Source organism: Rhinolophus ferrumequinum, chromosome 3 (genome assembly GCF_004115265.2).
Source record: "Rhinolophus ferrumequinum isolate MPI-CBG mRhiFer1 chromosome 3, mRhiFer1_v1.p, whole genome shotgun sequence".
Taxonomy (NCBI): domain Eukaryota; kingdom Metazoa; phylum Chordata; class Mammalia; order Chiroptera; family Rhinolophidae; genus Rhinolophus; species Rhinolophus ferrumequinum.
Genome location: NC_046286.1, coordinates 88,072,670 through 88,100,260, shown reverse-complemented (window position 1 = coordinate 88,100,260; position 27,591 = coordinate 88,072,670). Strand labels below are relative to the sequence as shown.

The 27,591-nt window shown below is 39.1% G+C and overlaps 1 protein-coding gene across 4 annotated transcripts in view; it reads right to left on the bottom strand.

Moving 5' to 3' along the window:
• Positions 1–5,211: 5,211 nt before the first annotated feature.
• The window catches only part of AIG1 (androgen induced 1), a 224,627-nt gene continuing 202,247 nt past the window's right edge, over positions 5,212–27,591 (bottom strand). For 2 of the 4 annotated variants that reach the window (XM_033102911.1, XM_033102914.1), the window contains 3 exons: positions 13,227–13,390; positions 12,578–12,595; positions 5,212–7,124 (listed from right to left, as the gene is read on the bottom strand). In XM_033102911.1, the coding sequence (XP_032958802.1) occupies positions 7,087–7,124; positions 12,578–12,595; positions 13,227–13,390 (220 nt within the window). In that variant the 3' untranslated portion in view covers positions 5,212–7,086. The remainder of the gene's footprint in view (positions 7,125–12,577; positions 12,596–13,226; positions 13,391–27,591) is intronic. The other 2 variants (XM_033102912.1, XM_033102915.1) reach the window with 1 other exon arrangement.

The following is a 27,591-nucleotide window of genomic DNA, read 5'->3' as shown; positions in this document are numbered from 1 at the left end:
TTGAAATCAGCCTAGAAACCTCCTAACTTATAATTTAATTAGTGCCAAGGTAATACACTCAAACTGAGCCAGTTTAAACAGAAAAATCACTTCAAAACCATCTCTAATACAATTTTTAACAATTTTGTAAACTGGGAATCTGCGAGAAAAATATCTTGTTATACAAAAATTTCAAAATTAATGATGACCATAATACTATATATATATATATATATATATATATATGGGTAAAGTTTTGACGTGGTGATGAGGGACATTTGTGCTTCCCTAAAACTGCCAACTACAGTCCTTGGTTTAGGATAAAACTTGCCAAGTGTCTCACCTTTTACGTTCAGAGAAATGCCTTCTTGGTGCCAGTCCCACACTGTGAGATTTGCTCACAGATGGCATCCAGCTGAACCAGTTTCCTAAACCCCACTGCTTTGCTCTTCACAGAATAAAGGACACAGAGGACGCAAGGGGATTAGACCTCTGAAGGAAGGTTCATGGACTATTAACAATGCCTCTTTCCTTTCCTTCCCTTGGTGGAGAGCCTGTGAGACAGGGAGCAGGAAATTTTCTATCTGTTCTACCCTCTTCTGTTGAAATCTGTTTCCCAAGTTCCCTCCAGCTCCAGTAAGAACTGTGGGGGTGGGGTCATGTGCTACTGAGCTGACAGCATTTGGTGCTGCTGCTGATGGAGCTGCAAGGGAGAGTACCCTGGGGCAGCCTGTGTTCTCAGTCTTGGCTTGGCATGGATTCATGGGAGCATGCTACGGAAGGTAGCTGGGACTTGCCAGAAGAAGAGACTTTTGGGTGTATTGCTTGTTGCCTTGGTAATAGGGGAGAAGAGGATAAGGGAACTGTGCAAAAGTGGGACCTTGGGGAGCTCCCGAAAGAGCTAGCAATTTCATTCCCATTCAAACGCCAGAGCCGACACTTGATCCCAGCCCCTCTGTGTTAGACTGAAAGGCAGAGAAGGGACGTGCCAGCTCTGATACCATTTGCTGTGTTGGCGTATGTCATCCCCCTTCTTCCCCAGGCTCAAGGAAGAGAGAGGAGGTAGAGGGAGTTTTGACAGTTTGGATTTCAGAAAGTGGAGGATTAAATATGAAAGCTGAATGGGATGAAGAAATAAGATGCCGTGTTTCCCTGAAAATAAGACCTAGCCAATCAGCTCTAATGCATCTTTTGGAGCAAAAAGTAATATAGTCTTTTTTTACTATAAAGTAAAAAAAGTCTTATTTTACTCTAAGTCCGGGTATAATATAATATAGTATAATGTAATATAATAAATATAATTAAATAAAATAAATATAATAAATATAATATAATATAATACCAGGCCTTATATAATAAATATAAAATAAAATACTGGGTCTTATATTCATTTTTGCTCCAAAAGATACATTAGAGCTGATTGTCTGGCTAGGTCTTATTTTCAGGGAAACATGGTGTCTGGCCTGGGCAGCATGCAGGGTTGAGAGCCCAGAACATTTAGAGCTGCTTGAAAACGAATGCATTTCATTCTTGCACACATCTATGTTGAGACTATTCAATCAAATTAATTAATATGCTTGTGCATATATGTAAAACCAGACATAGCATTTACAAAAGCTTTCATGTTGTGTTTGATTTTACATGAATGCAAAATAATTCCCTTGAGAGAATTTTACTGCATGGATTGTTTTGACTGAGGCTTTAGAAAATATATTTTCATTAAAGCTTGGATATAAGATGCCTACCTCTTTTCCTGGCAAATTTCTCTATAACAAGCATAGGCATCTGTCATTATTCCAAAATCCTTTGAATTGTAGTTGAAATTAGGGTCATCTATCTCAAAAATTTTCTTTGCTTAGTTGGTGAGTAGGCATGAAAGCATCCAAATATTTTGAATGTTTCCATGGTGACTTCTTCAATGATCCTCAGCACTTGCATTTCAATAAATGAGATGAGTTTGAATAACTTTGACTGACTTGTCAGCACTGGATAAGTGATTTGGCTTAATGGGGGACAACAATATTGGTCACTCAATTATTAGAAAGTCAAATATGAGTTTTAGATATTACCATGTGGCTATTACTCTCTCTTTTTTTTTAGTACAGTACAAGAATAACCCACATAAATATGTAAAACTACTTAATAATGACATGTGTTAGTTTTCTATTGTTAATGTAGAAAAAATGATGACAAACTTAGTAGCTTAAAACTCAAATTTATTGCCTAACATTTCTGGAGGTTGGAAGTCCTAAAATGAATGTGTCAATAGGGTAGAATTCCTTTTGAGAAGCCGTTTCCCTGTTTTTTTGAGCTTCTAGAGTCTACTCGTTTTCTTTGGCTTGTGGCCCATCCTTGTATCTGCTACTCCAACCTCTGCGACTTTTGTCACATTTCCCCCCTCTCATTGTGACCTTCCTGCCTCCCTCTTGGAAGGACCCATGTAATTATAGTGGGTGCACTGAATAATCCAGTGTAACCCCCACAGCTCAAAATCCTTAACTTAATCACATCTAAAGTGCCTTTTGCTGTGATAAGTAACATATTCTAAGGTTCTGGTGATTGGGATGCGGACACCTTTGTGTGTGTATGTGTGTGTGTGCGTGTGTGGGGGTACTACTACCACACATATTAACTAAAATATGCAAGAAATAGTATGATGTCCTGCATCCCTGACATGTGAACCTCTAACAGTTCAATACTGATCATGACTTCCTATCTGTCTATTGCCCTCATTTTCTTGATATACCTGTTTTCCAACCTTGTTGAAACTGCCAATTTCTGGGTCATTTTGTTGTGGCCCAGGGTTGATCCTCTGTCTTTCTTTCCTCCTCAGTTCCAGCTAGAACCCATGATGCATCCTTCCAAACATCCTTGGTACTCACTGGCTTGTCCTTTTGTGGTACCTACTCTTTTAAACCAAAAATTCAATTTCTTTACTTTGACCGGTCTGTTGAGGTCTTTTGGAGGAAATCTCTAAATGGTCTTTGTTATTGCCAAGGTAAATTCATGATCTTCAACCTCTCTGAGCCATCAGTGCTACCGAGAAAACCTTCTATGTTTTCATAGTCTATGCTGCCCTCAGAGTATACTGCAAAGTCCAGCCCATCATGTGTTCTCTCACTCTCTTCAGGCAATTCTTCAAGGAAAAATGTCAGCCATCAAAAAGCAGCCCATAAACTTTGTCCTTTATCCTGCAAACTCACTTCCAAGGACACTTGTGTGTCCCCTTCTCCTTCTTTCCTGGGACCGTGGGAAGTGTTCCCTCTTCAGGCTAACCCAGAATAGTCACCAACCAAGAATATCCATATTCGATTCATATTACCCTCACAGCTTTTGTTCTATAGGTATAAATTCTGTTTTTGAAGTTGTATTCTGTCATTGCTCTCTCTACTTCTTTACCATCCACTAACGTCAGTGACTCCTCAATCTAGATTCTGTCCCTATAATTTCACTGAAATAACCCTTGACGTACTTAAAGAAAAAGTCCAAAGTCCTGTTTATCATCAAACCATATCCAGTCTAGTTCTCCTCCAGGTTTTTTATTTAAAGAGATGGTGCTGTCATTGTCGTGAACACATCTGAGATGGTTTTCTCTCAATTGTCCCACACTAGTTATTAGACCTGCAGATTCAAGCAATATATATATTATACATATATTTCAATTTCCTCATAGTCTATGTAATATTCAATTTCATCATATATGCATTGTACATAAATGTTATAGATTTATATATAGTTTGTACATATTGTTTCATATCTTTATTATAGGATCAGATATTCATCTATATTTTCTTACATTTCTTTTATACCTTTTGGAAACATTTCCTTATTTAATCTATCTGAAAATGTATGTATGGTATGTGTGTGGTTAAGGGGAGCAATCTCGCTTCATCTTCTTTACCAAATAGTTACCCCTTTGGTGCAGCACCACTCATTCAATCTTTAATTATGCCCTAACTGGTCTGAAATGCCATCTTTATTATTTACTATATGTATGTACTAGGGCCCTGTTTCTGGGTTTGTTTTCTATTTTACTGATCTATTTTACTGATTTTGCTCTATGTTCTGGAGCCATATCACACTATTTTAATTATTGCATTTTTATAATGTTTCAAAAGCACAGGCATGCTTTAATTACTTGTCCTCTTCAAGATTTTTCAGTTGTTTTTACCTGTTTCCTCTTGTGTTAAATTTTAAAAAACCCTCTGGAATGTATTTATATGGTACTTATAAATTATTTGGAGGAAGAAATGACTTAAGAATAAAATCTTGTTTTCCGGAAGTTAGTATATCTTTTTATTTTATTTATCTTTTACAAAGGTACCTCAGTACCTATTATTTGGTCATGAAAAATTATTTTATTATAATATTAGATTTATGTTGCTAGTATCTTATCTATGATAAATGAAATTTAGTATATAAATCTGAAAAATAATTTGAGAAGTTTTTCATTGTTCTGCATCTTTAGTTCAATTTCATGGTAAATACTCATCTATTAAAGTGCATTAGTTCCTTGTTAATTTCCTTGTTCCAGAAGTTGGGCTAGAAGCATATTTTCCTCTGAGATTGTGGATGGTGGACTGGTCTTTATACATGGCACAGAGAAGAGGGTAAAGCACGGACATCCTTCTGAGAACTGATTGGGAAAAGTGGAAGGTGCGTAGCCAAAGGGAGAAATTGTTGGTCATTTTTTCTCATCCCAGCCCCCACCGCGCGCCCCCCAGTGATTATAGAGAAGTAGGTAGAGTCAGCCTTATGCATTCTACTCCAGGGCAAGCCGAGTTTCTGTGATGGGTCAGTGGGTGCCATAGCAGCTCCGGCGTGGATAGGTGAGTCTCAGTGCATTCCACACACCTGGAGAGACAGACCTGGATGTCCTGCAGGAAGTGTGGCTAGGGTTCCAGGCTGGGATTCCCAAGGCAAAAATGACTCACCATGAGAAAAACCAAGCCAAACCCCAAATCTCATCACATAATTGTATTTTGAGCAGCAGTAAGTCATAAGTCCCATCTGCTATACTGTAAGTTAAATCAGCTTTACATCTGAAGTCCACAGGCATCTTTAGGTGGCCAAAGTAAGAGTGTTTATTGCTGGAGGGGAGGGGTAGTCACAGGGTTCCAGAGGAATTGTCCCAGGAACTCCTTAAAAATATTCCACTCCTTGAGGTTTCCCCTTCTGAGAGTCATCTGGAGGAATAGTTTCCTTTTAAATGGTGGTTTTGCAAGTTTCCTGTTTTTTTTCTTTTTTTTTAACCACATTTAATTTTCCCCCCATTAATGACATCAATTCTATAGTTACATAATACTTTTTTGAACATAAAACTTTTTCTCTCCAGGTTAAAATATAACTTATTGGATGCCAGATCTAACATTCCAAAATAGCTCAGGACAACAACGATAGCTGTGTCATGGACAACTTATTTATGACCTTAAGAGGAAATGCCTCTGGTTTTTGAGATGACTAGTCCTTCTCATGATATGGGATATTTTTATATCACTAGTGGTATTATCAGAAATAAACGTTAAAATTCTTCAAGTGCCTTAGATCAACTCTGGAGAGAAAAAAATGATTTTTTCTTTTGTGCATTGAGACATTTTAAATAAAAATTCTAGTATTAAGCCATCCTTGAATTTTTAGATAAATCTTATTTAATTTTAAGAAATTATTTGGGTAGTGTTGGATTTATGTTGCTAGTATTTTCGTTAAAGCAAGTGAAACATTTTTTTCTTTGTTATGTTGACTTTGTTTTGAGGTTTATTAGTTTTGAAAAATAATTTGGGAAGTGTTTCATCATTCTGTAATTTTGGAATGATTTAAATAACATGAGAACTGTTACTTGCAAGTTTTCAAGAACTTGCTCATAAAATACTGGACCCAACTCCTCTTTTGGAGATAGTCAGTTGAACATTAAAAAAATATCTTCCATGAATATCAGTTCATTCTAGCTTTCTAATTCTTACTCCTTTTTTCCTTGAAAATTGCACATTTCATTGGTTTCTAAGCATTTGTTGCCATAGAAGTATACATTTTTATAGTTAAAAATTTGCTTCACATCTGTGCTTCTGTGTTTCTCTTTCTCTTTCTTTTCAGTTAACATATCAGCATTTTGCATATTTTAACGTTATTTGCGTAGATGAGATACTATACCTAATCAATTCCACTGTAATTTTTCTGTTACCTTACATCATTTCTGCTTTTATTTTTAGTAGTTCCTTCCTCATATTTCACTAAGATTTATTTTTATGTGTTTTCTACTACATATTCTGCATTGGTATTATTTAAAAATAATTATGGTCAAACACGTCGTAAATTAGCTTTTTTCAAAAAAATTGTGTTGGATTTATCAAAAAGATACACATTTTTAAAATCAGCAAATTGTAAGAACCAGGTTCAGTAAACCCATTTTTCAATAGGTAATAGAAACAAAGTAAGAAAGGAGACACCTGCGTTTTTAGGGTTTGGGATGTACCATGCAGATAGCAGACTAGGGGTTGCTTGGTCTTTATTAAAGTTATACTTTGCATTTACGAAAAGTTTCACAAATCATGAGATCCAAAAACATTCAGGGTTTTGACTAAATCGAAGTACTTATTACTAACATTGTCTGTTTGAGGCAACTGTGACATTATTGCAATAGGGACCATCCATCACATTTCCTCCAGACTTCCACTGTGGCCCAGGTTCATTATCCTAGCCACCTGTAGAACAAATGCAGGGATGCCTTGCTCCACATCTGCCCCTTTGATTTTCACCAATTTATCAATAAGAACACAATAAAATTTTATTCTTAGTGGTACTACAATTGCACATATTAAAATCCAATGGTCAATTTTAGTTTTAATAATTAGAAGAGGAAAAAAGAGCGCTGTTATTATCAATCATGAATTTGGAAAGAGTTTTTTCAAACACAACGGAGGGCGAGTTATTTTAGAAACAGCTGGATTCTATTCTTATATCTATTTCACTCTAAAAGGTGTCCTCTGGGGCTGGGAAGTGGAGGCGCATTCTGCTGCTTTCTTTGAAGCTTCCTTTCCTGCACTGCCAATGCCTCGGGGGGATGAGTCTTCAATGGCGGCTCCATCCAGCTCTTCCATGTAGACTTAGATCTCATTCCAATTTAGGCTTCTCTTTCTCTTCTTCCATACCTAAAATACAGGCAAAGGACTTTATTTGAACATCAGATTAAACTATGAGCAGCTTTACCAAGCTGCTTAAAAAAACCTTCCATCCCTCTATACCAGGGGTGTCCAAACTTTTTTCAACGTTTTTCACCAAGGGCCATATGCAGTAAAATACACAAACAGCTGGGCCACTCACTCGAGGTGAAGCATGTATTGCCTCACTTGGTTTACTTAAGTAAACTAAATATATTTTTGGAATTTGCTGCGGGCCAATAAAAAATGGCCCGCGGGCCGCAGTTGGCCTGCGGGCCGCAGTTTGGACACCACTGCTCTATACTTGTCCAACCGCTGGCATTCCCTTTTCTCCAGCTAAGATGGAAAATCATTTACAGCTTTCTCCAGAAACTTCCTCAGTGACCTGTCTCCCTACCTTTCCCCCCTAAATTGTGACATAACATCTCTGGGACACACCCAGTTCTTCCAGCTTCTGAGAGTGAGGGACTCTTCCAGCTTCTGAGAGTTAGTTCCTGACTCATTAAGTTTGCAAAGAAACCCCAACCAGTCTACTTTGGAATCAGCTTCTAGCGATAGGAGGTGTGTAGTTGATGAGTTTCAAACAGACCTCATTTATTTTCATTTTAGTCCTGCCCCTTCCCAAGGCAAGGACTCTGGATTTTCATAAGTCAAAATATCTTTTTTTCATAGCTCATAGAGAGTTACTAGCCACAAGACCTGTTTATTTCCATACCCGAGTGGACTTAAAGTCAAGTTCTCCTTCTATTCAACCCAATCCCAGGGGAACTGTTTTTCTTCGTGAGAGACTCATATGTACCAGACTGGTGAGACCTCTGTCTGTTGTCTGCAGTGAATAGTTACTTAATCATGTTTAATTTTCCTGGAGACAAAAATGTTCAAGTAATTCTCATGAATTTTAAACCTGGCAAATGGCCCCCATTTCTTTTTTCTTTTGCTTCTAGCTAAAAATTTTTCTTCTGACATCAAATTCTCAGAGACCCTTTGGTGGGACAGAAGAACCCCCAAATATTGCTTTGAAGTTCTTGGTATTTTTTTAATAAATTGCAAGCTCTCTGAGGGCAGGGCCTTCTTTTGTTCTGGATTATATTCCTAGCACCTAACATAGTGTCTGTCTCATAGTAGGAGCTCAATTTTTACTGAATCAATTTAATAAACAATGAACATAGAGGAGGCCTTAGCAGGCTGAACTAGTAGGAAAGCAGTAGAACAAAATGTGGAAATTCACAATATAAAAAATTATAAAGCCTAACCTCAGAGTGTCATCATGATAGAGCTTCCATTAGGAGAGACTCCCCCGCGCCCCAGCACCTAGTATGTGTTTTGTGGGGTCAGGGTAGTGGCAGTGGGATGTGGCTAATATGCTCTGAACAGGTATCCTTAGGCATTCTTTTAGGTTTGGTTTTCATGACTAAGGAACTGGCGGAGATAGGCAACACTTTTTCCAAAGTACTTCTCAGAAATCATATTAAGGAAAACTTCAAACCGAGGAGGCAAGACATCTGAAGGGAGGAGGAACAGGGCTGCGGAGGAGAAGGCAGGCAATGCCTTATTGTTGGGTAACCAAGGCAAAGGCAGAAAAACACAACACGGATCCCGTTCAAACAGCACACGTGACTTGGGTCCCAACTTTATCCCGTGTTCGTCCCTGTGGAGAAGCTTTCGGGAGCTAACTGCTTGCTTTTCTTTTTAAAGTCTGTTTCCTCTGAAGCGTTCTCCTGCAGATGGGTTGTCTTGGCAGCAAGAGTGGAATCTTCAAAAGCAGGGGTGGAGAACAGGGGGTGTTCACTGACCCAGACAGGGAAAATGGCTCCCCACCTACTTTCATTTGGCAGCTTAGAGGTAGAGGGAAAAAATTAGACACTATATAATATTTGGGAGAACCAGAGGTGTAATTTCCACACAAATAGCAGAAAGAAACCTGTCCCAAAGCTGAGACCGGATGCACTTTCGGAAACATCGAGCAGAAACAAGAGCTGATGGACCTCTTAAGAGAGTCAGTCACCTGTGATTCCCCCAGGCCAGGAAGGGGCTCAACCAGAGGGCAGTGCTGGGACATTGCAGGCCCGGGTGGGCCTGTGTGGGACACGAGCTGGATGGGCAGCTGGGGGAGAAGGTGGAGGTTTCTATCACGCAGGCCTGGTTCCGACTCCTTCCTCCTTTGGCCTGCTTTCTTTCCCCTCACCTCAACCTTTCACTTACGGACACTTTCATTTCTGGGTGTATGAAGCTTGACTTTAATAAGACTGGTCACTCTGGTCGACACACTGGCAGTGGAAGAAATTCTTAGTTAAAGTACAGAAATATTTCAGCTGTTATAGGTTGAATTGTGATTCCCCCAGGCCAGGATTCCCCCTATGCCAATGCATATGTTGAAATCCTAACCCCAGGACCTCAGAATGTGACGAGAAGGCCAAGGACATGGCTGGACAACTGTTTAATAAAGAGATTAGGTAAGTGCCTTGTGAATCCAATTAACCATCTCAGTATAAGCCAGGAAAGACCTGTGGGGGACCCTCTGTCTGATGATTTGGATCCCCATGGATTACATGGGAAGCCAATAAGGGTACTGAGAATTTTGTACACGGGAACACTGCCCCCATGGCCTGAAAAGGACAGGATGAAATGAAGGAAGAGTGACTGTGAAGGCATGTTAGAGGCTGGCTCCTTCCCGGTTCCAGAGGGTAGGGGACTGTTGCCCAGGGCCAAGGATGCAGGGCCTCTCAGTCCCCTCCTGTGGAGTCCTGAGGACAGAACATTCAGCCAAAGAGGATTAGTCTCAAGCCTTAAAATCTAATGGAATTTACCCTGCTAACTTTCAGACTTGATTGGGAATCATGACCCCTTTTCACCCTGTGATTTCTTTCTTTTGGAAAGGGAGTGCCTATGAGGCTGTCCAACCATTGTGTTTTGGAAGCAGATGACTGTCTGTCTGGATTTGCAGGTACACAACTGCAGAGCAATTTTGCTTCAGGATGAATCATACCGCCAGCTTTACCCATCTGTGATTTAGATATTCAAGGTGAGATTTTGGAGTTAAGAGGAAAGAGTTTGGGGGCTGTTGGAATGCGCTGCGTGAATGAAGGACATGAATTTCGGGGGGGTGGGGAGGCCAAGGCAGACTATTATGGCCTGAATTGCGTCTCCCTAAACCTAACTCCCAATACCCCAGAACTTGAGTGTATTTGGAGGTAGGGTCTTTACCAAGTCAAAATGAAGTCATCAGAAAGGGCCCTATTCAAATATGACGGATGTCCTCACATTAAGGAGCAATTTGGAGCCAGCCTCACAGTGAGTATGTTACGTGAACATGAAGACAGCCCTCCTCAAGCTAAGGAGAGAGGCCTGGCACAGAACCACCCTCATAGTCCTCAGAAGCAACCAACCCTGCCAATACCGCGGTTTTGGACTTCGGGTCTCCAGAACGGTGAGACATTCCATTTCTACTGTTAAAGCCACCCAGTTGGTGGTACTTCACTGCAGCAGCCCTAGGAAACCAATACAACATCCACAAAGCCACCTGGAGTTACTTTCTTTTAAAAAGAGCAATGCTTAGCTATTAATTTAGCTTATTTTAGAGGTTTTTTTTTTGTTTTTTTTTTGTTCACATCAGGTGTGTCTATTTTGTTATAAGCCAGGTCCATGGTTCCAAGTGAAGTTTCTGAACTTGCATGTGTCTGGCTTTCCAATGGTGACATTCTGATGGTTCTCTAGAAATAACACAGGATTGAACCTCAGTGAGAAGGTATTGGCTCTGCAATCACCTATTTTGATGGGTTACTTACGATTTCTGGGCCTCCGCTGCCTCTTAGCAAAAGGAAAGGGTTGGCTTAGATGATTTTTAATCTCCTTTTCAGTTATAAAATTCTGTAATTATGCGATTTTATCTTGTAATCGAGGCCCACATAACATAACCAAGTGGAGGAAGTTGAGCCATTAAAAATCATTATGGATAGAGGGAAGAGGACTCAACAGTGGAATTCCTGCTTCTTGGGGGATTTTGTTCAGGATGTAGTAAAGGTACTCAGGATTGTAATACTGTACTTGATTGTATTCCATTCATTCTAACAACAACAACAACAACAACAACACACACACACACATATGCATGCGTCACACACTATTTTTAATCAGTAGTTTCAAATTCAAGAACCAGGAAGTGAATATGACAGAGATGAGGCCTAGGGAGTATTAGAGTACCATCTAAAGGGGCAAGAGACACTCGATTCCAGTCCACTGTGGCCAGAAGAGAACGGTGAGCAGAGCACTGCCAGATCGTCAAATATTTGATAAGATAAAAACAATCTGGCCTTTATGTGAAATGTTGGTTCCAAAACAAACGTCCCACTGTGTAGGCCTAACATAACTTTTTGGCTGGTAAAATTTGGCAGAAGCCATCAGTTTGTGATCCCTTTCACATATGAAAAACAGGACAACTTGACACAAAACATCTGCCTCTGTGGAATTAACTAGATGGTCCCCTGTAGATACAACTAATCCCTATACCTGACATGAGTTACAAAACGTTAGTCAAGCTTAACTCATGTTGCTTAAGAGAACAGCACAGAGTAAATTGAGCAGATCATTTTAAAAAACCTTAGTTTCACTATTCCTTTTTAACTTCTCATTCAAAGGTGCTAGAAAGCAATAGTCTATTAATCTAGATTGGATGTTTTTCTCTCCTGGTTTTCATCTTCTCTTAGAAATAGAACAATGGCCAAAATGACTGTCAGAATCAAGTTAGTCAAGGGGAAACACGCAGTCTTAAATACTTCCTGAATAACATACATTGGACATTTAGCTTAAATTGAAATATGATATTTCTCCCAAGAAGCTGAGAAAGTTTCCATTTTGTCCTCAATACATTTTTGAAAGTTAACTGAATACTTTTACAAGTTAATTAGTAGAGAAAGATGACTATTCCCATTGAACAGAGAGGAAAATTATTGAAAGGTTAATTATTGGTCACCCAAGCTTTTGGCCCGAACTGAATACAAAATTTTGACACTTTTCCTAATAGACCACTTATTAAAACCAAGCCAGCTGCTGAGAAAAGAAACCCTCAAATTCCTCTGGGCCATTTAATGTTGGCTAACACTTTGACACATACCGTCTTAGAAGATCCACATACACACAAAGTCCAATTCAATAACCATGCAACGACCGTGCTTTATTTGTCTAATTAGATCAAGTTCCTGGCATAGCGTCTGGCACAGACTACAGTACTCAGTGTTTGTGGAACACAGATCATTTACTGGTGACGTCGAGAATGTTGTGATGTCCAGAGCGCTCTAACATCCCAAACCATCTTGCCTTTGGATGTATTTTCATGCAGGACTCAACTCACTACATATCTGTGCTGTTGCTTTTTCCACCTTCCCATTTTTACGTTATCTTACATACACTCTGGACAGGTTTTGCACAGCTTGGATAAGATTACGTGCCTTGCCAAGATGGAGGCTCTGCCATAAATAGAAACAAAAGAAACATCATAGGTTAAGAGAGTTTTTGCAGCAATGAAGTATTACCCTTCACTGCCCGTACCTCTCTGCCACCTTCAGCCCATGCATATGACAGTCACTGGTGAATCACAGTGGCCAGAGCGTTCTGTGCTGCTTGGCGTTTTAGCAGGATGGCGAGGCCTCTCGAAGGCTGCTATACCCACATAAAGCATCACATAAAAAGTGGAGATCTGGGTGACTTCTAATGGGAACGGTTACATTTAATCATTTATTTAATTGGGGGTCTCTCTAGCTAGGCAGTATTTTGTTACTGACCGTGAACTCCCTATTTTTTTTTTTCTGTTCACACTACATTTCTCCCTATAAAATTTTATAGACATTTTCTTAAAGTTAATAAAATTTTATAAAAATGTTCTTTTTGCTTAGATTTGCATGTTTTAGTAGATCATAAGACAAAGTGAGTAATAAACCTTTCAGATAATTGCCAGCAGCTTTTAAATTGATGTTGTTGTTATAAAAATGTAATTCTTTATAAGTGATCCCGTGCTACAGAGGAATTCGCCTTCAGTCTTTGCACATACTCTTTTACACAGCAATTCTCTCATTTTATACTCCCCTACACAATACTTACTTCTCTGTGTGTCCCAGATATAGCTGTTCAGGACTTCGCCCAGCAGGTACAAAAAGTTCATTAAGATGGTTGTAGACCCAAAGAAGATGATTCTGGCTCCCGGGCCAATGTGTTCCAAGAAAGGGTACACCCACATCCCAGTTATATGATGCACCCAACACACCCTGCAATGGAATGGAAAGGACACAAAGACAGGAGTTACTCTCATAAGAGATTTTAAAGCTGCTGACCTTATAAATATGGACCTTCTACTCCAACCATTCTCGGGCAATGCCAGTCAGTCACAGGTTGGCTTCTGACACTCAGGAGCTACCAGAAACTTTGCTGTTTGTTTTCTTTTACTTCTTACTCTGAAAGAATTTCCGAGTCACAGAAGAGTGGGAGATATGGTATAGAGAGTTCCAGTATGCCCTCCATTCACTTCCCTGCATCTTGTATAACATTATTAACATATTGTATAACCAGTATTAAAATGAAGCAATTAACATGGGTACAATGCTGCTACATGAACAACAACTTTTTTCGGAATTCCCGTTTTCTCACTAACGGGCTTTATCTGGTCTAGGATCCCACGTTGTATTAAGTGGTCACGTCTCCTTAGTCTCCTCCAGTTTGGCAGTGCCTCTGTTTCTCCCTGACTTTCCTGACACTTGAAGAGTTCTGGTCAGGTATTTGAAACAGTTGTTTTTCTAAATACTGTTATACAATCTTCTTAATCTCTTCTTTACATAACAAAACAATGTTGTATTAGGCAACCACATTATAATAAAACCTAGGTGACTGTATGCCAGGAATCTTGCCACACTGCCTTCCAACTAGATACCAATATGTATTCCATTTACTGACAGAACCATCCCATAACCTCAGTGATACCTGGCTTCCCACAACCTGATCTCTGGATCCCATATTTGTTTCTTTTTTATTCCTTTCTATTTTTCATAATATGTACTTATAATTATTCTATTTGTGTTCTGGAGATATTTTAGGATCAGTGGGAATACAACATAATTAATCTCCACTCTTTTCAAAAGCTTAGTAGAATAATTGCACCATTGGTTTCGGACACAACTGCTAAGAGCCATCTTCCCAAACATTCTTGGGTTCAATACTTTATTAACTGATGTCAATATTGAAGACTAAATAAAACATAAATAACTTTATTGCACAGGGAATAACAATTACGTTTTATAATTACTTACCATCCATGGCTTCATTCCTCTTTAAGCAGTTTATCGATGTATCTATTACATATATCTACCTCAGGCCAGAAACCTGGGAGTCTTTACCTTAGAGCTTGCAGTCTCAATGAGGGTGATAGCACTTCCCCTTCAAGGATGGGAAAATTGATTCTGGGAGGGTGATGGAGAAATCCTACTCTTTTTATGTATAAAGCACAGATACAAACCATGTTTCCCCCAAAATAAGACTGGGTCTTATATTAAGGTTTGCTCTAAAAGACGCATTAGGGCTTATGTTCAGGGGTGTCATCCTGAAAAATCATGCAAGGGCTTATTTTCTGGTTAGGTCTTATTTTCAGGCAAACACGGTATATACATAGAACATAAAAAGCTACATAGTTTATTTGCGATATTAAAGTTTCATGGGCCCAGCAATTCTACTCCTAGGTATATATCCAAAAGAATTGACAGCAGGGACACAAAACAGATACGTGTGCACCGATGTTCATAGCAACACTATTCAAAATACTCAAAAGGATGAAACAACCCAAGTATCCATCAACAGATCAATGGATGAACAAAATATATACATCCAATGGTCGTATATACATCCAATGAAAAGAGTATTCAGCCATAAAAAGGAATGAATTTTTGATATATGCTGCAACATGGATGGACCTTGAAAACATTATGCTAAGTGAAATAAGCCAGACACAGAAGGTCACATATTGTATGCTTCCACTTAAATGAGATACTAGAATAGGTAGATTTATAGAGACAGAAAGTATAATAGAGGTTACCAGGACCTAAGCGGGAGTGGGGAAAGGGGAGTTATTGTATAATGGGTTCAGAGTTTACGGTGGGGATAATACAGTGTTTTGGGCGTAGATAGTGGGGATGGTTCGTTACATAACATTGTGAAGGTATTTGATGACACTGAATTATACATATACAAATAGTTAAAATGATTAATATTACATCATGTGTATTTTACCACAATAAAACATTTTCATGGGGTGGAGATTAGGGGAAAAAAATACCTAAAAGGGTTCCTGGTTGGGGGTCAATAATAAAAGATAAGTTGAGAAATGCTGTTTGAGCAGGAAGAGGTGGTCATTCGATCCAGCCAGGTCAGCTTGAGTAACTGTCCAAACTAAAATATTTTACCAAAGGAGGAAGCCAAGCTAGTCAACATGTTTTTTTTAAATGAAGCATTTGTGAGGATCAGCAGAAATTGCATTGTTAGAACTACCCTATGGGATTCTGCTGCGTAATAGTGGTCGTTCGTAAATTAGAGGCAATGTTATCTTCCTAATCTTGTCTTAACCAGTGTAAGAAGGTGTTGTGTGCCATCATGTAACTTATTAATTTTCATTGAGATAATATACAATATCCCCAAAATGTAACACCATAAATCTATAATTGATTTTGCAAAGTCAACTTATAATATTATAATGTGACTCACTATAAAAATGTTTTCTCAATTAGGCAAATTAGGAGCAATTCAAATTTTGAATGCCAGTTATCTATTTTTTATATCTGTCCCTGCCATTCTACCTGCTTCTGGGAGAATGAAATTTGCATTTGCAGTCTCCAGCGCCAAGGCCTCCACTCCTCAGATGTTGTCGGCAATGTACTTTTGGTGTGTATGGAATCATTCTATAGTACGGAATAGGAATACGAGCCATAACCACATTCCTTCTGTCTGTAGGTGACTCCTCAATTTCTATCTCCATCCTTGACCTCTCCCTGAACTCCACAGTTCTACATCCAATTGCCCACTGCACATTTCTCCTTGGAGCATCTCCAACCTAACAGTTCCATGAAATCGTCATCATCCTGCATCCTAATTCCTGCATGTCTCTCCCCCCTTCCCCCTACACTCCCTACCCCCACACTCCCTACCCCCAGCATCCAAGAGCAAACATATGTCTCCCACATCTTGCATTTCTCAAATCAATGACTACTACATCACTTCAGCAGTAGCTTGGGGCAGAAAATGTGGAGTTACTTTTGATTTTTCTTTTTCTCACAATCCACATCCAATCAATCCTTAGAACCTACTGACTACTTTCCAATACACCCCAAGTATCTACTTCTCACCATTGCCTCCACTACCATCTGGGTCCATGCCATCCTACCTCTCACCGGAACCACTGCAATAGTTTCCTGTCTCTTTATTTTCACCTTTGCTACAGTCTGTTCTATTAGCCTATTCCCCTTGGAGTAGCCAGGCTGATCTGGATTAAGTGCAAGGCAGGTCGTGCGACTATTTTGCTCAAAACTCTTGCTTCTCCTTGCACTTGGAGTAAAAGCCAGAGTCCCTAGATGGTTCTTCAAGGCCCTACAGAAGAATGCTGGCCACTCTCCTGACGTTTCTCCTATTGTTCTCCCCTCACTCACTCCACTCCAGCTGCACAGAGTCCTTGGTCTTCCCCGAGTGCACTAAGCATTCCTTGGGAGTTCCCACGCCTGGAGGATCACTCCTTACCCCTATCTGCCCCAGATACCCACAGTGCTTCCTTCAGTTTTTAGGTCTTCCCAGGCCACTGTATTTAAAAATTACAAACCTAATCCTGAGACTCTCTATTCTCCATCCCTTTATTTTTCTCCCCAGTTACTTAATACACTGTTTATTTTTACTTATCTGTTTATTGTCTGTCCCATGAGCACAGGCATTTTTAGTTGTTATGTTCACTGATAGGTCTGTGGCCCCTGGAACAATGCCTGACACACAGAATGCACTCAATAATTATTAGTTGAATTACTAACTGAATAAAAGAATATCAAAATCCACATCTGTTTATTGAGCCTTTACTCTGTGACAGGCCAATAATTTTAAATCTCAAAAAAACCTTTCAGAATTTTCTATGCCCTTTGATGGCAAATCTTTTCTGTAGAGAACCAGAGAGTAAGTATTCTCAGTTTCAGAGGCCATGCAGTCTTTGTCACAATTCTCAACTCTGCCTTTGTAGCACAATAGCAGCCACAGACAATATGTAAACAAGTGAGAGTGGTTATGTTACAATAAAACTTTATTTGTGGACACTGAAATTTGAATTGCACATAATTTTCACATGTGATGAAATATTTATCTTCTTTGATTTTTTTCAATCACTTAAAAGTGCAAAAACCATTGTTCGCTTGTGGGCCACAGAAAAATCAAAAAGTAAACACCAGGAGGTGGGCTGCATTTGTTCCATTGGCTGTCGTTTGTTGACCCCTTGTTTAAGTAGTTCTTTGTCTTTCACAAAGCACCACAGCACATTATGTCATCTAGTCTACTCAGCAATCCTAGATATAGCATGTCATTCTCATTCTGCTCAGGTAAAAATCAGAGTTTATAGATTATGTCAGAACTGACCACGGAAATGTGTAAATCTCAGGTCAGGGAAGCAGAGAGCTCTTCTGAGTATGGTGTTCTAGTATGATTGATAATCCCTTTACCTTATGCAACCACCCTACTAGGTAGGATTATCCCCATTTCACGGACAAAGAAACAGACTGGACTCAAGAACTCGTCTAAAAAAATGGCAAAGTCAGGAAAAGAATGCATATCTACCATATTTTCTTCTGTAAGGACTTGCTTCTCTAAATGATGCATTTAACATTGCCTCCAAAAAGAAAGTGAGGGTTTTCTTTTTAAAAAAGTTTTCTGGTCTTAGTAGGTCATCTATCCGTTTCAGATACAGAAGTCCTGTTAAGTGGGGTTTCACCTGGATTGGTGAATGATGCATCCACTTGTCCTAACAGGTTGTGCTTTCACCATTTGTTTCCTTGATATAATCAGGGCTTAGTTTTCTGCACAAAAATGACTCATGTATTTGTGCAGAGTTCTCAGTTCGTGGTCGACTTTCAATTTCTGTCTCATTCCAAGGCCTTTGTGTCTTAATGCCCAATACCTTCTGCTTAAGGTAATGATACCAATTTTAATTTTAGCCTGAAAAATTGATAACCATAATGTGTGTGTGTGTATGTACACATGCACGTGTACATGTGTGCATACGTATATATGCATGCTATACTATCATAAGACTTCTGGGATGGTCTACTTTGTTAAAAGTATTTCCAATTTCATTCACTTTAATATGCAAATAAAAATGGCATTTATTAATGCCCCCTATCTGAATACTGTGCTCACACTAGGGATGTAGAAGTAAATAAGGCAAAGGTGATTCTTGTCCGTGTGCAGTACAGTCTAATGAGGAATACAGATATTAAAAGAGAAATGACAAGTGTAGTCAGAATTAAGAAAAGGTTAAGTGTAGCACGTCATGGGTGCACCGGATCATTCCATTTCTTTGTTTTTGAATCTCACACCATTAATCTTTCTTTCTCTTGTGTATTCAACTTTCTTCCAAATCAATTTTTTTCATAGCTGATCAAAATGCTCAAATGCCTTTCATTACAGCACAACAAAAATTTTTTCATCAACTTCACAAATACTGCTCTACATCTCTCTTCCTCTTCAAAGGCAAACTTCTCCAGTGAGTCTACACTCACTGACTCCACCTCTATAATTTGCACTCAATTCTCCACCCACAACAGTCTGGCTTCTGTTCTTGATACTCCACCAAAATACCCTGGCTCTTCGACATCAAGTTCTCCTGGTTTTCCTCCCACCTTGTGGCCTGTTCTTGCATCTTTTGGGAAGTTTACAAACCATTACATGTTGAATTTCCTTCAGGTTTGGTTTTTAAACCTTCTTTTCATGTTATGCATTCAGAGTTGATGAGTTCATTCATGTCTACTACGTACATATAGATACCTCACAAATCTGTGTCCTAATCCAGATCTCTCTTCTGTTCCAGAACAGTTGCTTGAGCAGAACTCAAAACATCTCATTTGCACATCATAAAGATACCTCAATCTCGATACATCGGCAGCTAGCCATCTGCAGACATGCTCTTCCCCCTCCAACCTGGTCCTCCTCTGGTATGCCTTATCTCTGTCAATGGTACCACCTATCATTCAGTTTTGCAACTCAAATGTGGGAGTCATCTTTGCTACTTCCGTCTCTTTCATCACACATGTTCCATCATTACCTTGTCTTGTCAAGGTTATCTCACACATCTCTCCAATATGTTGATTTCCCCCCATCTTCCTCACAATCTTAATTTGTGTTCTGATCATCTCTGTCTAGACCACTGTAATTGTTTCTATTTTGTCTCCACATCTACTTTTGCCTCCTTCCAATTCATCCTCACAATTGCCAGAGTGAGCTTTTCAAACCGGAAATCTGAACACATTATATCTTACCCCTAAAACATGTCAATGGCCTTTTTTTTTTTAAGACGCAGATTTTTAATAAAGTGTTGTTTTCCCTTCATATAGAGTGGCTGCTACCTGTTTATCTCCATCTCATACTTTGCTTCTGTTACACTGACTTTCATTTGGGTCCTTGATTTTGCCATGCTTCTTCCTGCCAGGCAGATTTTTACATGCACTTCTTTCTGCCTATACTGTTAGTTACCCACCCTTAGACTAATCAAGTTATTTTTCTCCTTTATATCTTAGCTCAACTATTATAACTAAACAGTCATCACTTACGAAAGCCTTCCTTGGACTAACAGATTAGGTCAGATTTTATAAGCTCTTACAAAACCATCAATCTCTTTTATTTTGTAAGCTCTCCTTTGTATTAGTACTTAAATTTGAATGATATCTTTTTCTCAATAATGTTTCTCTCCCTGTAGAGGATCTAAATTCTGTGAGGTGAGGGACTGTGTCTATTTTTGTTTCTCATTGTAACCTCAGCACTCACCACAATTCCTGTCACAAAGTAGCATTTAAACTGTGATAGGAAGAAGGGTGAGTAAGAGTTAGTTGAACAAAGATGGGAGGCAAGACCTTCTGAGCCAAATGGAATCACATGTCCAAAGACTTGAAAATGAGGGAGAGCTCCCAGGTGTTCAAGAAGAAAACATTTTTGTTGAGATTAAGGGAGAGAGGACATGAAGGGCAGGCAAGTGCGACACCATGGGTGACTTTTTAAGCCATAGTAAGAATTGTAGACTATCCTAGTGTGGACATCAGGAAGACTTTAAGGGGTATGAAATAAATGTGAAACAGATCAGATTGACCCAGAAACCAACTGTATCAGACATGGTGGTGGCCAGGACTGGAACGGTAGTATTGGGAATGAAAATTAGCAGGTAGATTTAAGAGATATTTGTACTAGTGTCTGTCAAACTGTAGGTCATAGCAGTGGTGTGCTGGACATAGTCAGGAGAGCAGGTTGTTGGATCTTTAGGGTGTTTGCAAGCTGCTTGGTTGGTAGCTTAAATTCCACCAAGGTGGGAGTGTTTACACCAAAGACTGTCAAATGCTACCCATCAGGCTCCCCTTCCCTGGTCTCCAGAAGAGATGGTTGTTACACATTTGTCAGTTACCACCGGTTACTAACATTTAAAGAAGAACAGAAAACATAATAGAAAGTCTCAGAAGGCCTTGAATATAATGATGATAAAAATTGTGCAGTGAAATGTCTGTTTCACTTGTGTGTGTGTATATGTGCATGTGTGTGTACATATGTGTACCCACGTGCACATGCATGCTGGCCGGGTCAGGGCACAAAAGATGTTTCTTGCTTTTTTTCACTCACAGTAAAATAAATTTGAAAGGCACTGATTTAGGAAACAGAATTAAGAGAACGTGGTGATTGATTGGATTTAGGCAGTGAGGGAGCTGAGATGAGTAAAGGATTAATCATAGATTCCTGGCTTGATTAGCTGGGTGGAGAATGCTGCCATTTCCTGAGATAGGGAATGCAGTAAGGGAGCTGGTTGGAGGGGATGATGAGTTCCGTTTGCACATGTTGAGTCTGAAGTATCTGTAAGATATCCAAGTGGAGATATCTGGAAGGCAGTTACATGGGTTCGGACTGTAGAGAAGGGACTATTGTGGCAATATGGATATTCGGTTCATTGGCAAAAAGATGGTGGTTGAAGCCACTTGAACAGACTGAGATGACCCATGGAGAGTATAAGGTATGGAGAAAACAGGTTGATGAGAGAGCCCTGATAAAGATTTAAGGCATAGTCCGAGGAGGACGAGACTAAACAGGACACCAAAAATGGTGGCCTGGTGACATGGAAGGAAGACAGAAAAGTGTGTCTTGAAGCCAAAGAACAAATGGTTCAAGGGAAGAGTAGACATCTATTAGCACAGTATCATTGAGAATTGAGAATAACTAGAAAACGGACTTTCCATCTACAAAGTGGAAGCAAGACTTTTTCAGATTCCAAGTGGTATGAGTGTCATTCAAATCGACCTTGGATGTTGAATAGGTATAAATGATAAGCAGTAAGTAAAGAAAAACTGACTTTGTCAAGCTCAGTAGCTCTTTATGCCACATGGCCAAATTCCATCCTATCACATAAACCGAGTTGTAATGGTCCCTGGAGCCCTGGAAGAGCTGTAGTGAAGGAGATATACCGTTTCTCCCTTTCCTGGCTCTGTCACTCTTATTTATCCCAGTTCGACACACATATCTATCTTACTACTGATGACCTTTCAGTTCTTAAGAGTAGTTTATTTTAAATAGGATTTAAAAATTGATTTCACTATTTACACTTTGATAAAGAGCTAGGCTATTTGGCAGCCTAGCTATTAGGTTGTAAGACTATCAGTTTGTAAGACACATAGGACATAGATCCATTCGCAGTAACAGCCAATAGCTAACAGCACTGAATTCTTACCGACAGGCACTGTGTTAAATGTTTATATGAGCAGCTCTTTGGGGAAGGTGTTATAGGGGTGCCATTGTACAGATGAGGACACTGAGGCCCCAGAGGTTCAATAAGTGGAGAAGCAGGGATGCGAACCTCAGCAGTGCAGCTCTTGGCCTGTATGTCAGGCTCCTCTAGCGCTCTGAAGACTAGGATTCGATGGATGGGAATGGAGCTCTGGATGGCTTTTACTGTGCTCAGACCCCAAAATGATGACAGGTATAAAATCTGTGTACATTTTTTCTGGTTTCTCCCCACCGACTCTAAAAGTAATTCATGCTCGTTATAGAAAATGTGTGAAATATAGAGATGTTGCAAGGTGTAAGATAAGTCAGTTGTGGTGAAGTTTTAACACAGACTGAGTCTCTTATAAAACTCAGGGATCGTATTTTATAACTTCACTGGAGGGGAGGAAAACCACTGCAGGGGTAAAGCAATAAACACTTCCTTCAGAGCAGGCAGTGACTTACCTCTTAAGAAATGGTCACATCATATATGCGTTTAGCCTACTGGAATGTACCACACTACATGATGGGCAATGAGCATGTGCCCCAGGGTGGGGTGAGGTCAGGGACCAGCTTCTTACCCAGTAGGTCTCTGTGTGTCTCTCATGGTACCTCCAACCTGATGCTTCTGAAGGACTTCTCAAGGGCAGTGTTGACTTTTGGCTCAAATGCTGACTTTAGACCTGGCCCTCTCTTTAGACCTAACCATCTCTGTTTAGGGCCATCCTGAAGGCCCCTTGGACCACGTCCTCAGTATTGATTGCATGGAGACTGGTTCTTGTTACATTTTTGAAAATCTAGCATTCTGTTGGAGTTTTCTGGAGTTCATGTGCTCACTCATTTATGCAACAAACATCTCTTGAGCCCCTGCATTGTGTCACGTGGGGCAAGCAGCAGTGGGGATGCAAAGGTGCGCTCTTGAGATCATGGTGCAGAGGGGCTGCCAAGGCTCCCCGTAAAAAGACTGCAGGTCCCGGGGAATATGACAAAGGGCATCTGCCTAGCTAGGAACAGGGCACTGGAAACAGGGATCAAAACGTTCTCTTTGGTGATGTGTGTGGTAGTGCTAGAAAATTAATGCATCCATTCACAGGCAAATACCAAATGGAGGGGTTCCATCTGAAGCGTTAAAATAGCCTCCAGCTCAATTACCGAGATAATTTTAGGAGTTACAGATATAATTCTATAATCCTTCACTTACTGGGGGTTTAATGGAGTATTCTTCAAGGTAATCTTTAAGGTATAATCATAATTTAGGATTCATCAAAGACTCCAATTTTCTCACTGGTGTTAGCCCAAATTTACAGAACCCAGGATGTTATCTCTACCTCGGGGCTGGCTTTGTGGGTGTGCATCCTGTCCTGTCATGTGAGGCCCTCTGCTCAGAGGTGCCCCACACTTGGGTTAGTGCTCTGCTGTCACGGTCCTCAAATTCTTAACCATTTTTGAACAAGGGGATCCACATTTTTATTTTGCACTGGGCCCATCAAATCATGCAGCCGGTCCTGTCTGTGTAGCTGTGTCATCTATACTTTGGATCAATACCCAGCTCATCCACATAGCAGTCGGTTACCATGGATATTATCTGACATCTTGGGCCTCAGTTTCCCGCTTTGGTAAAGGGGTATAAACTGCCTACCTTAGAGATGTAGTAATCAGATAATGTAAAGTTCTTAGCACCTTCCTCTCAGGCTAGATAACAAACAAACAAAACAAACAAAAAGACCTTTCCACTGCTGTTCCTTCTGCAGAAATATATAATATTTTTCTGTACTTCTCACACACAAAGATGTTTTCAAGGTTACAAGTCCCTCCACCCATCCCTGGGGAAAGAGGCAAATTGTGCGTGCCTCCCAGCCTGAATTTCTGTAATGAGGTAATGAGGGAATGTGTTTTCTTCCTGATTCGCAATCATAAATATCAAAGTAATTTATCCACAGGCAGGCCAATAATCTACTTCAGAATATTTTCTCCCAACACATGTCCTGGCACATGTCTAAACTGGTTTCAAATGACTGACTTCCTTTGAGTCCCACTTTCTACAGCCTACCTGGTCTTATGGTGAAGTTTCCCTGGAGAGAAGTCAGTTTGAATTTCCCATAACAAAATTCATACCGGCTTTGCTTAACTTTAATCATTTGGACCTTCTCAAAGCATAGAGGTGCCAAACATCAAGTTGACACATTGAACATTGGAGGGAACATGTGTTCTTTCTGGAAGGAAGCGAGAGACTCTTATGGCCTCCGCGATTGTCAGGGTTGGCTGCGGTAGTGAGAAAGCCATGTGTTTAAACTGCTAGCTCTGAAAGGGGAGGAGAAACATCTTAAATCCCACAGCAGAAAGTCACAATTTGCCATATTTTGCAGAAAAGATCTGTAGTGTCTCTTTAGCACAGTTTGTGCTTCTTCTTCTAGTAGATTCTTATTTTCAGGATTCCAAACAATGTTCTAGTTTACCCCCGCCATGATTACATCTTCCTTGATCCTGTGACCTCATTGGACTGCTACTAATCTTTCTCTCTCTTTAATGATCAACCTTCTTCAATAAACAGCAAAATTTCCAAACATTTCTCGAGTTCCTGCTTCGTAGCAGTTCCCCATGTTGAATTACAGTGAGGCCGTCTGTGTATCATTATTTGTCCTCTGCGTGCTGCTTCTACAACTACTAAATCTTTCTTTTATTTTTTTCATTCGACAAACCTGTATCAGTGCTTAGAATGTGTCAGGCACGTGAATGATGTAGGGTATGAAGTAGATGTGGCCCTGCCCTTGTAACAGGGTTCCCAGTCTATCAGCGATACAGACATTAGATGACACCCTAGTATTCCGCCCTTACTAGTGCGAGGGAGGAGTGGTAGAGTCAATTATTATTTTTTTTCAGGTTTGAGTTGTAGTGTTTGTTTTTCAACTTCATTTTAATTTTTATTAGGATTAAACCATCGAAAGTTCTAGAAAGGTTATATCAAAAAAACGCAGAAACTCCCTGACCCATCGAACTGCAACTCTTAGTCTCTTTCCCATGCCTGTCCTCTCCAGAGGAAGCCGCATTCAACAATTTCAGCTATTTCTTTTAGCTTTTATATCTATATTTCTTTTAAAAAAATAGCCATATATTGCCGTTTCTTGATTTATCAATTTTAGATATTACGTTCTTGCTTCCTAATATAAATGATATGGGTTCAGCCCTCTTACAATCCCACCTCTCTTTTTTTCCTATCTTTTATCCACCAAATACATTTATATCATATTTTGGGGGCCTAAATCATTTTCAGTATTTACTTTTTTCCTTATGCTTTTGGTGTTGTATCTAAAAACACTGCCAAACCCAAATTCCTCTATTTTCTTTTGGAAGTTTATAGTATTGAATTTTACATTTAGGTTTAGGATGCATTTTGAGTTAATTTTTGTGAACGGTGTAGGGTTTGTGTCTAGATTCAGTTTTTTTTTTTTTTTTTTTTTTTTTTTTTTAATATGGACTTCCAGTGGTTGCAGCACCATTTGTTGGAAAGATATCCTTTCTTCATTGAATTGCCTTTGCTCCTTTGTTAAATATCAGTTGACTATATTTATATGAATCTATTTCTGGGCTCTCGATTCTGTTCCATTGATCTTTGCGTTTATTCTCTTGCCAAGACCACAGTGTCTTGATTACAGGAGCTTTATAGTAAGTCTTGAAGACAGGTAGTGTCAGTTATCCGATTTTCTCCTTCTTCTTCAATACTGTGTTGGCTGTTCTGGGTCTTTTGCCTTTCAACATGCTCTTTAGAATCAGTTTGTCAATATCCATAAAATAATCTTCTGGGATTTTGATTAGGTTTGTGTTGAATCTACAGATCGAGCTGGTAAGAATTTACATCTTAACAATTTTGAGTCTTCCAATCTGAATACAGACTATAGCTCCCCTCATTTATATCTCATTTACTTCTTTCATCAGAGTTTTAACTTTTGCATGTAGATCTTGTATATATTTTTAAGATTTATATCTGAGTATTTCATTTTTTTTTGGGTGCTATTTTTAATGGTATAGTTTTCAATTATAGATACCAATTATTCATTGCTAGTATATAGCAAATCAATTGATTTTTTACATGTAAACCTTGTATCCAGTAGCTAATTAGTTCCAGGAGTTTTTTTTTTTGTTGTTTTTAATTTTTTGGGACTGTCTGTATAGACAATCACGTCATCTGTGAACCAAGACGGTTTTCTTATTTCTTCTTAATCTATACATACCCTTTACATTCTTTTCTTGTCTTGATTGCACTAGCTAAGAGTTCTTGTATGATGCTGAATAGGAATTTTGGTGAGAGGTGACATCCTTGCCTTGTTCCCAATCTTAAGGAAAAATATCCAATTTCCCAGGATTTTGTTTGGTCTGAAATGTTTGAAATAAATCTAGCTACCCCAACTTTATTTTGATTAGTATTAGCATGTTTTATCTTTTTCCATTCCGTCACTCTTAGTCTACCTGTCTTCAAGTTTAAAGTGGGTTTCTTGTAGGCAACTCATGTTTGGGTATTGTTGGTTTTTTTTTTTAATCCACTGTGATAATCTCTATCTTTTAATTGCTGTATTTAGACCATTCCCATTTAAAATGATTATTGATATAGTTGGATTAATAACTACCCGGTTTGCATTTTCTATTCATTGCACTTGTTTTTTCTTTCCCCTTTTATTTTTTCTCTGGTTTAAATTATTTTACATGCTCCCATTTTTTCTTTTCTCTTAAAATATCAATGATACTTCTTTTTGCAAATTTTTTCTAGTGTTTCCCTAGAGACGTAATAAAATCCACTTTCAAATATCAATTCATACTCATAGGTAGTTCAGATACCTAATATCAAGATATTCCCAATTTTCCCCTTCCATCCCTTATAACTTTGTCTTCATTCATTTCACTTATCCACATTCTATAATCACCCGGTACATTGTTACTATTGTAACTTTGAACACTTCTCTAATAAATCCATTAAGAATAAGAAAAATAAAGCTTTTATGTCACCTTTACTTGTTCCTTTTTCTATGTTCTTTCTTTCTTATGTATATCAAAGTTCCTGAACTTTATGATTTTCCTTCTTCCTGAACATCTTTTAACATTTCTTCTAGGGCAAGTCTGTAGACAACAAATTCCCTCAGTTTTTGTTTGTCTAAGGAAATATTTCTCCTTCATTTTTGAAGGATAATTTTGCTGGATATAGGGAATTCCAGGGCGATGACTGTTTTCTTTCAACACTTTAAATATAATATTTATTCTCCTCTTGCTTGCAGTGGTTTCTGATGAAAAGTATGCTATAAATCCTATCCTCATTCTTCTATAAATAAATGGTATTCCCTCACTTCCATCCCCTGCTGTACCTTCTGTCAAGATTTTTGTCTTTGGTCTCCTGCAGCTTGAATAAGACATTTGTAGATGTTTTGGTACTTATCCTGCTTGGAATTCTCTGAGCTTCCTACAT